This window comes from Tachypleus tridentatus, chromosome 12 (assembly GCF_004210375.1).
Source record: "Tachypleus tridentatus isolate NWPU-2018 chromosome 12, ASM421037v1, whole genome shotgun sequence".
In the NCBI taxonomy this organism is placed as follows: Eukaryota; Metazoa; Arthropoda; class Merostomata; order Xiphosura; family Limulidae; genus Tachypleus; species Tachypleus tridentatus.
The window spans coordinates 21,113,580-21,130,450 of NC_134836.1; the positions used below are offsets into that span (position 1 = coordinate 21,113,580).

General features: G+C 30.1%; 1 protein-coding gene across 17 annotated transcripts in view; it reads left to right on the top strand.

Moving 5' to 3' along the window:
- LOC143235125 (uncharacterized) overlaps positions 1-16,871 on the top strand; it is a 332,951-nt gene that overhangs the window by 300,497 nt on the left and 15,583 nt on the right. For 12 of the 17 annotated variants that reach the window (XM_076472974.1, XM_076472961.1, XM_076472965.1 and 9 more), the window contains 15 exons: positions 561-621; positions 2,369-2,425; positions 3,861-3,946; positions 5,282-5,404; positions 5,961-6,086; positions 6,498-6,662; positions 7,847-7,909; positions 10,076-10,228; positions 10,694-10,885; positions 11,108-11,215; positions 11,933-12,040; positions 13,561-13,641; positions 14,662-14,796; positions 14,991-15,116; positions 16,334-16,351. In XM_076472974.1, the coding sequence (XP_076329089.1) occupies positions 561-621; positions 2,369-2,425; positions 3,861-3,946; positions 5,282-5,404; positions 5,961-6,086; positions 6,498-6,662; positions 7,847-7,909; positions 10,076-10,228; positions 10,694-10,885; positions 11,108-11,215; positions 11,933-12,040; positions 13,561-13,641; positions 14,662-14,796; positions 14,991-15,116; positions 16,334-16,351 (1,602 nt within the window). The remainder of the gene's footprint in view (positions 1-560; positions 622-2,368; positions 2,426-3,860; positions 3,947-5,281; positions 5,405-5,960; positions 6,087-6,497; positions 6,663-7,846; positions 7,910-10,075; positions 10,229-10,693; positions 10,886-11,107; positions 11,216-11,932; positions 12,041-13,560; positions 13,642-14,661; positions 14,797-14,990; positions 15,117-16,333; positions 16,352-16,871) is intronic. The other 5 variants (XM_076472963.1, XM_076472968.1, XM_076472964.1 and 2 more) reach the window with 2 other exon arrangements.

Genomic DNA, 16,871 nt, shown 5'->3' on the forward strand with positions numbered 1-16,871 from the left:
CCCCATCGAACATCTTTGGGACGAGTTGGACCGACGTCTGCGACGGCGACAATCTCAACCGCAGACTACCTCAGCTTGCAGCAGCTTTGCAGGCTGAGTGGACAGCCATTCCACAGGATGTGATTCGTCATCTCATCGCTTCCATGGGCAGGAGATGCCAAGCAGTTATTGATGCTCACGGAGGGCATACTCGTTATTGACGTTGAGTGACGTTAAACTTCAACTAGTGAGCGTGAACTTCGCTTTTGCAGACTTTGGATGTTCATCAGTGAATGTGCAAGGTTTCACACATGTCATACAAAACTACCCGGAATAAACTTGTTAACAATATGTCTCAAATTTTGCCTTTTTGCGTTTCTTTTTTTGAAGAGTATATTATATTTAAACAGTCATTTATCTTTAAACACTAGAAATTTATGAAATAGTCGTTTTTCCATTTGTATCTCTTAATTTCTTAAATAGCTGTTGCCTATTGATAATTCCAAAACCAACCTTTTCTTTTTCATTTTAACAATGTATAAACAAATGAATATTGATTTATAATCCCGTTTTTCCGGCAGATTTTCGATGATGATGATGTATCATTAACTCCTGAAGAAGGAAGTGGATCTGACTATCAAGGTGAGTCATGAAATCAGACTGCATAACGTTACTTAAATAGTAAAGTGCATCTGATTATTAAATCGAGGCGTTAAACCAGATCAGCATAACAATGACGAGAAACCCAACTGAAGTAAAAATGTATCTCAGAACGGCTGGTATAGGTATTAACACTTTTACTGATAAGGAGAGAACAACGTTTAGACTTTTCTAGGTCATCTTCAGTTTAAGATCTAGGAAGGTCGAAACGTTGTTCTTTGCTTTATTAGTAAAAGTGTTAATACCTATACCAACCGTTCTGAGATGCACAGATCAGCATAACACTAACAAAAAGTGTGTTAAATGAGTTATTAAATTATTATTTTTATATATGTATATTTTAAGTAGCATTTCAAAGATATGTTTTCTTTTATTTTAAATCGAACCAATGCTGATGACGTATTCGAAATTAAACTTTAAAATATTTCACAAAGTTCTACAGATCCATAGAGATTACAAATATTGAACTTCTTATTCTTCTGAGTTTTTATGTAGTAACTTAAGAGCTATCACATAATATAGGTGCATATATCAACTATAGTATTATTTTGGAACGTGTTATAAAATTGTACACATTTAAAACGTAAACAGTGGAGACCTAAAAATCTTGAGAATAATTTAAATATCATATAATCTTGGGGCACCTCCTGAATGTGGAAGTAGAAAAAAAAAAGTTTACATGAATTCACACTATTTATACCACTATTAAATACAGTTTTTATTCTTTTCTTAAATGATACTATATTAAAGAAATTTAGAAGTACAGATGACCAACAATTAGGAAATAAAGTTCAAATTCAGTATCATTTTCAGTATAATTATTTTTTACAAAGACATGACCATTATGTAAATTATTACTCATTATAGAAGTTTAAGATATTTATAATATGTTTACTTTCATAGCAAGGTGTGTTTAAAAAAAATGTGATTTTTTTTTTCTTCTAACAACTGCATCGGATAATTATGTAAGTGATTTCTATGGATATTTTGATTTTTCCTTAATGAAAACCTACCACTGAAATTTGTACTTTAGAAAACATTTTATTAACGTTTTGGTAGTTTTGGTAAAAGGCAATGAAAAAAAAAACAAGTAAATAAAAGCATGAGATAAAAGTGCAGATTTGAGTTACCCCAAGATCAAATTAGAAGTTTATTTCTTATGTTGCTAAATAAAATGCATGATCATAATAATATTAACCTTATGAATTACATCTTTATAGGTATATAAGATATTTTAAATTTTTTGTATAATTTATGGTAACATTTAGAATTAAATTCTAGCTTTTACGATATCTTCCAAAATAAAATGGTAACTTAAAGGGACAAAAAAGAAATACTGAATGTAACAAATGTAATTTAATTTTAATAAACAACTCCTCACAGGAATAGGAGTCTAAAAGATCAAGTGATTAATTTTAGTAATAAGTAATTAATTACAAGGAAGTATAGTAATTTCTATCATAGTATCCCTAAAAAGTTGATAGTAGTTAATTTTATGATTTGTACTCAGTTTCTTTTGTAATTTGTATATAATGAATTTAGTATAAAGAAATGTTTCTGGTTGACAAATTCAATTTCCTTTTTATATTATTATTATTTTAGCATTTTTCTTAAATGACAACTTATTTGAGAATTTCAAGAGCACACATGTCCAACAAGTATAAAATAACAGGATTTTAAATTCAATATTCAGTAACTTGCTAGCAAAATTGTAATTATATAATTTCAGGTCCTCCTCCTCTAATTACTCCACCACCCCCAGGACCAGGAGTATTAGGTATTGGAGGTATGTTTTTTTTTATTATTAATGGGAATTATAAATTTTCAAAGTGAATAGTGTACGAGTTTTTCACTTACTTTACTCCAAAAACCAAAACTGGTCAAATGATCTGGTATTGTATAAATTAGTGTTTTATGTTTGTTTGTGGTTAAGCATAAGCTACAAAATTTTGTTCTGCTTATCGTGGATACTAAAATCTGCTTATAATGTTAGAAGAACTTCATATTTTATTTACCTCTGAGCCATCTCCAAGTATGAGAAACGGCTTTTCCAAAGGATTATAAAAGCATGAAATATGTTACCATTGATTGTATGGACCAGGACACTTTTTCAGTATTAGTAAGGTTTTCTTGGTGAAAACACTTTTCTTCCTTCAAGAGAAAACTCGCCCTTGGAGGAGGAAAGAATTGTTTCAAAAGCATTGGAATAATGAGTTTTTCTTTTGTGATTTATCAATTTTTGATGTTTACATGATTTCTTGGCATCATGAACAATTCTTTTTTATATTTTACTGATAATTTAAGGAATGTTAAAATATATAGTAATGTTTTAATTATAACATTGGTTTAATTATAACGTTTTAATTACAACATTTAATTATTAACATTGGTTTAATTATAACGTTTTAATTACAACATTTAATTATAAACATTGGTTTATAATGCATATTTTAAAGATTCCTTTACTTATCAGTAAAATATACAATGTAAAAAATTATTTATTGAAAAGTTAAGAAGTGAATTTAATATTAAATTTTTCATTTTGTTTTTGTGTTTTAAGTGTACTTTGTGAAGTTGTTACATTTTCAGTTTAGTCAATACTTGGTGTTTAAAATCAAATTTCTGCTTTCAGCTTAGATGTGTGTAGTACTTAGTATTACATGTTATTTTAATTTTTTTAAGGCAGCAATATGTTTAACATTGTTTTGATTTTTATGAAGTTCCAAGAAAAATCCTCAACCATGCATTTTGTTTGTTACACCAAGTGTTTGTATTTGATGTGTGATTTTTTTACTTGGTTGTTTAAATTAGAAACTTTCTAAAAATTGTATAATGATATGATTCACAAAAATGCTCCACAAAGTTATTGATCTTCCACCAAGACATCAGATGTGTCTATCCATTCAGAACAAGAGCTATCCTGTTTTTTTTATAATAAAAATCTAAGGAAGGTTTATTTTAGTAAAATTCTCTCAATGCATTGCTTCATAGGTATGAGAAGAAGTTATATTTAATAGGAGTTTATTAAAATCTTTAGGCTTAAACCTTAACTTATGCTGCTGTAGAACTGTGTGTTGTTTTTTCAACCTTGACAAGTTTTTTTATGATGAGTAGAGCAAGGCTTATTTAATCAACAGTACAAAAAACTTGTAATAAATGTGTAGACTTTGTCCTAATTTAAATGTTATTTATTATGAATTTTGCATCAAATAATTTTGCAGAAATTGGGAAACCTGGGCCACAGGGACCACCAGGTCTTCCAGGACCAAAAGGGGAACCAGGAAAAGATGGTGAACCTGGTGAAAAAGTGAGAATTTTTTTCATTGTGCACTTTCCTTTATGTATGATCAAAAGGAAAAAAAAAAGGGCATACACATATAGTGTAAATTTTTTCATTAATTGGAAAGAAAGATCACACTGTTTTTTTCAGACAGACCAGTGAGAACTGAATTTCAAATTTTCTTGATTAACTGCTCATTGGCATGACAATACCTTTGTTATTGGTATTAAATACTGTTGGATCATTGTAGAATAATCCTGATTATCCATATGACTGTATGATAGGCTTCACAGATGCTCATATTTATATTTGTATTGTAAATTTGACATTTAAGGCACAAAAACATATTTTGACAGTAAAATTATATCTTAAGTGTGAATTATGACACTTGCATTACGTAAATAAGCTTAAATTTCATAGTTAACACTTGACAATAAGGTTATTTTGTACTTGTTTCAAGTTTGAACTATTTACTGTAGATAGTTTTTCAAAAATGTCTATAATCTGAACCAAAAAGTAACAGTTACTCAGACAAAAAGTAGTTCCATTTCTTTAATGCTCTATGAAAAACTACTTTTCCTAGATGTGTGAAAGATGGACTTACAACTATTAAAATGTATTACAAATTAAACATTTTACTGTATGAAAGATTACATGTTACTCCTGCAATAAAAAAGTCTTAATGTAATGGGTTAAAACACAATTTTCTTATAAAGAATCAAGTTGGATACTTGTTTGAGTTTGTGTTTAAAAGATCACTATTAAAGCACTGTTAAATATGTAACAATGACAACTTCAGTTTTCAGTCATGCAAATGGCTTATTACAGTATTTTCCAGCCATTTGGGTCCTCTATGCCAGGTAGTTAAGGTGTTTTGACTACACAACCTAAATGCCACAGGTTCGAACCACCCATCCCACCAAAATGTGCTTATCCTTTTAGCCATAGAGTGTTAGCATATTATGGTCAATCACACTATTTTTTGGTAAAGCCCAAGAGTTGGTGGTGTGTGGTGATGGTGAACTGCCTTCCCTCTAGTCTTACACTGCTAAATTAGGGATGGATAGTGCAGATGGTCCTCATCTGGCTTTTTGTTAAATTCAAAACAAACCAAACCGGGGCCAGTTGTAGTCATCTTCATGAGAAGTGAAAGACTTAGTAGTTTCACAGAGCCAATAAATAATAATAGAAGGGATTTAATATGCTAGTTCCAGTAAACCAGCCTTCTAATCACTTTTAGTGAGTTATCAGGGCATTTTACCAGAACAAATTTTATATATTAATAATATAATTTAAGCATAATTATATATATAAAAGTGAACCTAGAGGGATTACAGTGGAAAAGTTGTTTTCATTTCACAGGGGGAACCTGGACAAGTGATCAACAAGTATCCTTTACATAAAGTTACAAATGGGTCTAAAGGAGAAAAAGGTGAACGTGGAGATGTTGGTTTACCAGGATCACGTGGACCTAAGGGTGATAAGGTGATATCTTAACAATATTTGTCTATGTCACACCCTAAAATTGCATTCTCTATAAATATATAAAGCAAATCATATAATAATTTATTTTTCTTAATGAAATAATTTTATTAAAGATAACTCTTTGCTGTTTCTCAGCTCTTTCATTTAGTCTGTATATTATAATACATTTTTAATTTCAACAATTTTAGAGATAAAGACTTTTTTACAAAAGATAATCAGGTCGATAGCATTTAATTACTTCCAGTTCAGAGTTTATATTGTGTAAAAATGTAATGCTTTTCATGATTTTCCAGTTTGTATTAAATGCACCTTAATTTCTATTGGTTCACAAAATTGTTAGTAACCAGTATGGCTTCTTCATTTTAGCACAACATGGTCAAAAAACTTGTAAGAGAAAAATATCATGAGGTCTTAACCATCTTTATTTATCAAATTGAAATTTTACTCATTATAAGCAATTCACCATGCAAGATTTATTTTAGTAGATAGATGCAAATTGTCATACAAGACTTGATTATGACATTTAGATTTTACAAAACTGGTAATAAATATCTAGGGTGAGTGCTTGATTGGACCACCAGGCCCTCCTGGACCACCTGGATCATCTTTCACATACACAGATGGAAGTGGAATTGGAAGCTGGAACCCCATAGATTTAGGATCAGGAGAGCAAGATGGCTTTGTGAGTTCTAAAAATCAGCATACCTGTGATTTAAAAATGATCTAGAACCTCAATGTTGAATGACTTCTAATGGTTTTTACTACAGTGCATTAATAACAAGTGTAGTATGAAATTCTAGAATGTTTTTAAGACTTTTTTAAATATTTAAATAGAATAATAACTATATTGGAAATGTATTTACTATGTTATTGTCAAGTGAATCTGTTACAAAGATGTCATGTAAAAATACTAGCTTTGTAATAAAAATGTCTGGAAATTGTCTTGCACTTCAGTTATAAGTTATTTCATGTTTTTTATCTTTTCTTTGTCAAATTAAACTGTAATGAATATTTGGTAACTAGATAATAAGAATTATATTTGTAATGGATGAATATATTTTGTAAAGAAAAATATCCTTTTCCTTGTTTGCAGGGATTTATAAGAAGGATAGAAGGACCACCTGGACCTCCAGGTCTCCCTGGTATTCCAGGTGTTTGTACTAACACATCCTTGAATACTATACCTGGCCCTCCTGGACCTCGTGGTCTTCCTGGCTCCCCTGGTGCAGATGGTCGAGATGGAATTCCAGGGACACCAGTATGTTCATGAAATTTTGACCTAATTATACAATAAATAATAGAAACAATGTGGTATCATATATGATGCAACTTATCAAAGGTTGTAATGATATGGTCTAGTTTTCTTACACTCTTTTCTTCTGGCTTACTCATCTTTTTATATATCAGTTAAAAAGGAAATTAAAGACACACACTACTTTTTCCATGTTACTTTCTAGCTGTTGTTTTAACTGTTAGACTAAGCAACGATTGAAATATGAATCTTTCAGTTTTTTACCATGATACCTACTTTTATTATATTCTGTATTGCAGTTAAGTAAAATAAATACTTATCAATGCACTTGAAAGATGTTTAAGAATTATTCTATTAAAAAGCCCAGTGTATTTGATGTGGAATTCATTTCAGTGTTCATAATACTGTCATTATTAATATTGCTAGGAAATGTCTAAACATTTCTGTTTGATAACCCTCCCACATTTTCTGTTAATTAAAATTCTAGTTGAGCAACATGTTATCTGTGGGTCTTTTTAGCCACAACATAGAAGGTCATGGAATGGCTCTAAATTTTTCAATTGTAAGCTTTTAGGTCAGAGATTCTGATGAGTAATAAAATCATATCAGGTATACATGTGATCCATGCTTGGTATTGTTGACACACAAAAATGTAACTAATAAAAATAAAATAATGTCTTGTAGTTTAGTTTACTCTAATCCTACATAAAAGAAATTCAAGTACTGTGGTTATTGATGGTATTCCTTCTTGTTTTTATATTTCTATTCATAATTAGTTAATATTAATTTATTTCTTATATTTGTTTGAGTTTCTAAGCCTCATTAGGGCCCTTAAATTATAAAAAAATATAAGCTGTAATAGAGGAGGTTTAAATTCTATTTCTTCATTTTCTCTGAGTAAATTATTACTATTTACATCAACAGTAGTTCAAAATATCTTCTAAATTACTGTTTTGATTAAAAAGGGTTTTAAAAATTTTTCTCATTTGAGTTAGAATTGTGGTTTGAAATGTTCTATTTCACTTTTTTATTTTGGTAATGAAAAAACATTTTATATACACGATGGTGAGATCTCTGCTCACTGTAGTGCCTACAACCTATTTTTCTGTCAATAATAACTTTTCTTTTAGTTTCTCTCTTTATTTTATCAGAATATAATTTATTCATGTGAATTTTTTTTGTCTGAAAAGGGAATGCCTGGCTTTAAAGGAGAGATGGGACCACCAGGATCAAGAGGGATGAAAGGGGACATGGTATGCTGAAATTTGTTGTTTTTATAATGATAGAAGAAAACAAGAAACAAATTAATCAGCTGAATTCTGAAATACAAAAAATATATATATTGAAATAAAAACTATAGATACATCAGAAACTTCATACATTCCATGTGTATGTTCACTAGTCTTTTATTTGATAATCATAAAAAAGAAAAGAAAAGTGTAACTATTTCTAAATGAAATATTACTTTAATTTTACCAGATGATAATGAAATGTTTCTACCTTGGAATGCTTGTATCTCTTCTCAGGTATTCAGTTTGTGTTAAGCGAGATGTGCCTTTAATTTGAAGAATCCTTGAATTCAAATAACGTGTAACTAGTAATGAGTGTTTCAAAGTTTGCCTATTCAGATCAAAACTTGTTTTAAATACAGAGCATCACGTATACTATGTTAATCTGTTATAAATGATGAAAGACAGCTTTAAGTAAATAATTATGTAGATAAATATTAACATTTGTGGTGGGGAGGGGCAGTTTTATTCTGTATCTAAGTGCTTAAAAGATATTCAAACTCTCTGCAAATGATTAATAATATAATTCTTTTTGTGGGGGTAGGTGTCATATTTTATAGATGAAGACTGTTTCTTTTTGTGGAATCTAAGGTTTTCCCATATTTATTAAATTCATTTGTGGGAAATTCTTGTCTTTGTCAAATCCTTGGCTATACTTGAACAAGAGCAAGTCCTTCTAAGTGGAGGCTAATAAAAACTCTAGTTATAGAGAGTGTCTGTCTTTCCAAACTTTAAATGAGTTAATTGTGAAGAAAGAGTTGATGTGTAGAATATGTAACTACACCAATATATATTAATATAATCAACATGACAAACACAAAATGAGGACAGTTGTTGTCTATAATGAATGTTTGAATGATGAAAGAGAGAGAGATGAAGTTTTATTGCAGTTTCTTACAAAAAGAAAAGATTTGACGATATTCTAACTTCAGAATCTTTCAGTTTTTGCTTAGTTGCATAAATACTGTTACTTTTCTCACTTAATTGCAAAAATAAACATGAAAACGATTTAAAAATTAAATGAGTGCTTTATATACACTATTCTCTATGATACTCATTATAATTTTGATGTGATATGGAAAATTTCTGAAACAATTGCTCCAACATGAAATCAAATAGGATGAAAGTAATTTTAAAAATCCAACAAAAAGTTTTACAAATTAATTCTTTTATTGTAGAATTTATTTATAGTTTGAATGATAAAACATGGGAAGATCACAGATATGGCATGTTTGTTAAGACTACAGATTTTGATTTGCAAACAAGTAACTGTGACATCTTCCTTACATTTATCTGTTAGTGGAGAAATCCAAGAAGTATGAACATACAGCACAGTAATGTAAAAGAGCAGAAACCATTTCACCAGAGACTATTATATATCATTGTAATTGTTCATAACTCAGATTTAGATCTGTTTCCATTATATGTGAGATGTTTCAAACAAATTTTGTTTTTAATGTTTTTAATTTTAAGAACAAATTGCATCTTTGTTCTTGTTTTTACACCATTCTGAAGATACAGAAAATGATAATAGTTGTTAATTTAAATTTTTATTTGCAAAAATACAAAGATACATTTCTTCTAAGCAAATAACTGTTTTGTTTATAAAAATTGTACATTTTCATAGTTTGTTATAAGTTTTAATTTATGGGATGAATGTGTTGTTCAGTTATGTCATATATCAATTATAAGTGAAACAAAAAGACCACTTACCTTCTGTAGTCTTTGAAATATTTTGTTTTTCAAGTAACTTAAAACTACCATTCACCTCTGTAGTTAAGATTTCAACATAATATCTGTGAGATAAGAGAAGGTTAATTGTTAGTTTTATCAACAAGTGTAATGACCTAAAGGTCATTGCTAGATACCTGTTTAGTGGATCCATGAAAAGTTAAAAAAAAATTGCATCTTTGTTCTTGTTTTTACACCATTCTGAAGATACAGAAAATGATAATAGTTGTTAATTTAAATTTTTATTTGCAAACATACACAGATACATTTCTTCTAAGCAAATAACTGTTTTGTTTTTAATGTTTGACAATAATACTTTATTCTGAGTGTGAAGCTGTGGTAGATAAAGATATTATTTTGAGAGCATTCAAAACTAATGCTATATATTTTGATTAATAGGGTGATTCTGGACCTGTTGGATTACCTGGAATACAAGGTAAAAAAGGGGAACCAGGTATGGATGGGATACCTGGATCTTCTGGACCTCGAGGGTTTCCTGGACCTCCTGGCCCACCTGGACCACCTTCAAACCCAAGAGGAAGCATTTTTGATGTAAATTTGTTGAATGTTTTGCAAACTGTCTTCACTTGTCAAATTTGATAAATTTTTAAAAATATGTAACTGTGAGTTTCTCAATTTGATTTCAGTAAGAACATTTAAGGTAAAACACACAAAACATTTAATACTAATTTATATTTTCATACATATGTTTTATGCCATGTAATACATTTAAAAAATATTTAATTTCTATGAGTGAAATTGAGAAAAAAAAACATTATATATCTCGAGATGGTTGGTAGGACATTAACCTGAAGATGACTTAAGTAGGCTAAAACATTCTCTGCTTTATTATATTAGTAAAAGTGTTAATACCCATACCAGCCATTTTGAGATATATTTTTACTTCAAGTAGGTTTCTAATCATCATGAAAAAAATTAATTGTAAATTATGAGTGTATTTCCCCTGTGTATGTAGTTGATACACAAACTGATCTCTCTCTATTTTTCTTTCACTAGTTGGATGGGTCTTTTTCTTCTGGTATTTATGGAGCATCTGGTGATGGTTTATTGGGATCCTATGCAGAGAAACCTGGGCTCAGAGGTCCACAAGGCCTGCCAGGAGTCAGAGGCCCTCCAGGTCCAAGAGGAGAGAGAGGTTATCCTGGTGAAAAAGGAGAGCCAGGCATCCCAGGAACTAAAGGAGACAAGGTATGTTAGGATTGGTTTCGTGATGAGCTAAGAATAGTTGTGAAAATTATATGTTTATCTTAATGATATCAACATTTTTACATACTGTAGTTGTGGTTTTTTTTTGCCGTATTATGACTTGAGATTTTAATAACTTTAAATCAAGACGCTACTGAGTGTATGTGATGCAAGTTGTTACACTTAATGATTCACTTGTAAATGCTTAAGTGTTTGTATTATTAGGGATCTGTTGGTCTACCTGGTGAAAAGGGAGACATGGGACTTCCAGGATTTGATGGAATGCCAGGTCTCAAAGGTTCACCTGGGGAAAAAGGACAGAAGGGAGAAAAGGTGGGATAAATAAGTATGAAATACAGATAATGAATACATAAAAAATGAGCATTTCTTCACTTTGTTTATTTATGACAATTTCTAAGCTCAAACCTCTGTTAATTATACTTTTTAAATGCTAAATGAGTCAGGAAAGAAAATGCTCATAAAAAATTTAGTAAAATTCATTATTAGTCTATATAGTGAAATACATTAAATGATGTGAAAGATGTAGAACCCGTACTGAGCCAGTAATGCAAAATCAGACATGAAAACAACATAAAGCATGAATTAAAACATTACAGTTTGCTGAAAAATCATGCTCTTTGTATTAAAAATAGATATAATTCATTCGTTATAATGATGCTCTCATGCCTTAGTTTGGTATACTTGAAAGTGAAGAATTCTATGCACTTACATTTAAAGAATAACACAGCATAAATTTTTAAGTTCATACTTCACCAGCTTTGATGTTATTTGCAACATTTTTTTTTAATGAATAAAATGTTAAGAACATTTTTCTATTTTGATCTGTTTTAATTTTTTGCTATGCTTTATGGAATTCTGCATATTAAAATTTTATACTAAAAAACAAATATAATGCATGGTGAGTTAAATCTCTATTATTAGCATTTTATATACAGCAAAAATGTGTTCCTTCAACCTAGAATTTGTAAATTTATAAATGCTAATGAAAAGGTTAATCTGAGGTTTTTCTTTGTTGCTTGAAAATTTTAGGGAAATGTAGGTCCTCCGGGAGAAGGTGTTCCTGGACCACCTGGTCCACCAGGATCTAGTTTTTCTGAGGGTGATTTAGAATCTGTTATTGGGCCACCAGGTCCAAAGGTTAGTGTTTGTTTTTCTTAACACTTAAATGTGATGTGAAATAGTTGACATAAAACATGAACTCTGATAGCTTAATTTGTGAAACATTTGTGTTATAATGGGATTTCTGGATCTTAGTTCTGATTTGAACCTATTGTATCCTAAAACTATTACTGTGTGGAACAATTACTGATTGTTTTCAAGAAGGAAAAATAAAAAAAGGGTTAGGAACAAATGTTGACAATTTTTCTGTATTTCATAGTAGAGTTGATCAATCTGATAATTCATAAAGAAATAACTTGTTTTAAAATGTCTTTAAGAGTCACAAAACAAACATATTAGCTAGTTGGTTCTATCACTGCTGTATTTGTAACATTTGTAATCATATTTATTTTGCTTGATATACATTACTGTCTACTTATGGGCCATTCTTTAGTTATTTTATGGTATGTATAAACATTTTTATTAGGGTTTTGAAAGAATGGTGAACAGTATAGTGGTATACTTGCAAGTGAAGAATTCTATGCACTTAGGTTCATACTTCACCAGCTTTGATGTTATTTACAATAAGTTTTTTTTTTAATTTTTGGTTTCCCCTATCCAAATAGTAATGTACTGAAAACTTCCATACAGTCTCTTAGATATTGTAAAAGTTGTAGCAATATACAGTTTTTAATATCTAACATATATTACTATGAAAACTGATTTTTAGTGGATTTGATAAAAGAAAACAAAATCATTATATTTTAAATTGTTTTGTAATGGATATAAAAATTATTTACATGAACTTGAAGATTATGGCATGAATAAGATTATAATATATGCAATCAAAAATAATTTCTAACTTTATTGGAGGGGAAAATAATTCGATTGTTTTTTGTTTGTTTTCTTTTGTTTTTAGAAAATTTTATATCTTGCACATGTAAACTAATGTAATTGTATCGATTTTCTTACGTAAAACCTATGACTGCATGAACCTCTTTAGGACTATTGAAGATCCAGATAGTAACGTACAAAGGGTGAGAGCTATACTAACAGTAAAAGGTTTGGGCTTTGTATAATACCACCTTAACATGGTATTTATTTCCAAGCATCATACTGTGGGCTGGAATAATAACTTCAAGGACATTTTTGTTGTTCCCCCAGTTGATATATGGTATTTTAATGATCATCCTTACATTTTTTAAGCAACTATCTTTCTGCTTCTAACTGAAGATAGTGAAAGGTGGTAAACATGTGGAAAGTTGTGTTCTTGAACACCCACATCTGTTCTTTTTAGCTTTTTTTTCAAAAGAGGTGAAAATGACAAAATTGAAGTTAATCTGAACATATGGTGTACCTTCAGTGCAATTTAAGTCTTACTTGTGCCAGTTTCTCAGAAACCTAGGCATATAACCCACCCTAACATTTGTGCCCCAGTGTAAGATATCTTCTTTGTGGTTGTGGCTACATTTATATTTTTCCAAAGGTATGTTTTTGTTTATTTATTTACTTTTTTCCATTTCTTGTCTACAAAATTTAATTAAATTATATATTCTTAGGGAGATAAAGGAGACATTGGAGAACCTGGCAAACCTGGACTCCAAGGAGAACCTGGATTTCCTGGACTATTTGGATTAAAGGTAAAACATATATGCTGTAGTTCATCAAACTATGAACTTCAGAATTCTATTCTACATCTTTCATACTTCTTGCCATTCATCATACATCTTTTTTGAATGCTTGGATATATGTGATTTTCATAAACCTTTAGTCTTATTCCATGTATTTTCTGGGAACAAACTAACTTGATAGAATCTGTATTTATTAATTACAAATAACTTAAGAGATCTCCACCCAATATTGATGTCAGAATAAAGTTGACCATGAGGATGCTTTCAAAATGCAGATTTAAAGAAGTGATTGAGCAATTAATGAAATGTATTTGTTCTGTTTATTTGTGTAATATATAGCCATCATTGACTTAAAAGGAATGCATGGGAAGGAAATTTAATTTCTCAAAAGGTGTCTTATGATATCCAACTGAATTATTTTATTGCTTTATCAACAATAGCTATTTGTGATGAAACATGTTTGATATTGTGCTCAACTTTGTTATAACCTAAGCATTATATGACATACAGTTGTTACTAAGAGCAGTATTACTAATTTATCCAAATAAATAGAAAACATTACTGGAAAGCCAACAGATAATGATACTAATTATCTCAAGCTCTACTTGTACCTTATTTTATAAATTTTAAAATGTTAGATTTATATTTTCCAAACAAATGGTGAATAACACCTATTTTTTTATATAGGTTCTTTCATGTTTTATTTGAAATATTTATCTCTCTATGTTCTAGGGTAAATAACAGCTTACCTGCAGCAACATTGAAAAATTATCATTTGTTTAACAAAAATTTGTTTTTTGGATACAAAATCTGACTTGTTGCTTAGATTCTTACAATTATTTTGTGGAAAGTATCTCTATAGTTACTATGCTCTATGGTGTTGAAGCTTAGAAACCCTAATTAGATGATTTCTAAGATGCTCTCTTTCAGTCTGCCTGCATTTTAACCTTCCCCGTTCTCCCCCAGTTTTAAACTAAATTTCACAAAGGCACATGAAGATTGTTTGTTATCATGAATACTCTCTCTTAGGGTGAGCCAGGGCAAAGAGGATTTCCTGGAGAATCTGGACCTATAGGTCCACCTGGAGAACCTGGACCTGTTGGACTCCCTGGTCCACCTGGAAAGACTAAAGTAGTAACCATAGATGGAGTTGTTCAAGTAATTGTAAGTGTAAACAGTAATCTTGTGCATGAAAGAATTCAGCTTTATGTACATTATTGTCAGTTTAGTGTTAACAGCCAATGTTATTTTGGTGCTTGTAAAATAACTAGTGGCTCTTTATGTTCTTAGTAATCAGATATTTGGAGTTGATGAAGTATTGAATATTTATCAAATAAAGAAGCTTATGTGATCTCTAGCAAGAAAAAGGTGAGAAAGGTGATCGTGGCCGACGAGGCAGGAGAGGAAAACGAGGCCCTCCTGGACTTCCTGGGTTACCTGGAAAACAAGGAACAATAGGAGAAATAGGGTTTCCAGGTTTTCCTGTAAGTTAATTAAGCTAAGAAAATAATTGTGTGTAAACTCTTTTAAGCATCATAATAGATCAGATGAAAAGAATATTGACTAGGAATTATATGCATTATGAGGTCAACGTAATTGAATTCAGAATACTTTTTTTGGTACATTTATAATGTTCTGAATAAAGCAGTTACTGGGAAAGTGCTGTAATAAAGAATATTCATTATTAAAATATACACACAGGAACATGATTTCAGCAGTAACATTTGAAAGCATTTGTTTATTTCTTGTAATTATAAAAAAGGGGCTAAGCATGACCTAGTGATTAATTTGCCCAGACTATGCAAATTAGTGTTTATGCTTTACATTTTATTGCTATAAAAATATGTAGGCCCAGCATCGCCAAATGATTAAGGCACTCGACTTGTAATCTGAGGGTTGCAGGTTCAAATCCATGTCACACCAAACATGTTTGCCTTTTCAGCCGTTGGGGCATTATAATGTTATGGTCAATCCTACTATTCATTGATAAAAGAGTAGCCCAAGGGTTGGCAGTGAGTGGTGATGACTAGCTGCCTTCCCTCTAGTCTTACACTGCTAAATTAGGGATGGCTACACAGCTTTGCACAAAATTCAAAACAAAACAAACAAAAATATGTACCCTATACGTCCTTCCTAGATACACTGTAAAAGAAACAGTCAAATCTCATCATTTGGTCAGACAAGAGCAGTTCAGGAGTGGGTGCTAGTTGACTATCTTCATTCTTTTTAACCTTATGTTTAGCTTTATGTGAATGTTCTAAAATAAACAAGGCTATTAAAAATAAAATGGAGCATGTTCATTCTGGATAATTAACTTCATTCCCATTTGGAATATAATTTAAAATAAATTATAGAAATTTAAAATTTGTATTTGGAATAAAATATAATTTTGAAAACTTTTTGTAGATAATTAAAACCACATGTTGGTATTTTGAAACAATGTATCTCAGGTTGCTTTGTTATACCATTCATAATAAAAAATATTGTTTATTATTGGGTGATTAGAATGTGCATTAGAAAGTATTGTTGCCTTTAATTTTTACTTTTAAGTTTGTGTATAAATTTATAGATTATTTCATTAATAAGATTTATTCTGAAAATATAGACAAGTGTATCATTTCAAGTGGAATTATAAAGTATATTTGTTTTTAATTAATCATGTTTTATGTGTTTCTTATCAACATGCTTTCATTCTCCATAGGGAGATGAATACATACAGGTATAGGTGTATTACTTTCATTTATTTTAACTGTTTATAGATTCTCAAATTAAATTAATACCACTTATTTAAATACTACTCAAATTGGGCTAAGTATTAGACTGTGTACTATTAGTGGCTGTATAAGTATTTCATAACATATTTTCATATTGTGACTCATGAAAACAATAAATTGTTGAGCATTTAAAATAAATGTGAATAGTCACAACTATCCTGCAGATATGCAAAATCTTTTCCACTTATTACTGGAAAGCCCCCAAAATATAATAAATTGCCATAAGTTTGTGTTGACTGATAACCTTTAAAATACGTTTAATATAATGCTTAGAGACAACCAGGGATACAGGGGTAATTCTGCTAGTACTCACTGGTAATGAGTTCTATAATTTGTTTTTTAAGGTAGTACTTGTTCTAGGACATATTTGAGTTGCTTTGTCATTTTTTTGTGTTTTTATGTTTCTTTTTCTAAAACAGGTCAATTTGACCCAGCATGAGTACATCTATTTCTTTTTTGAGAATT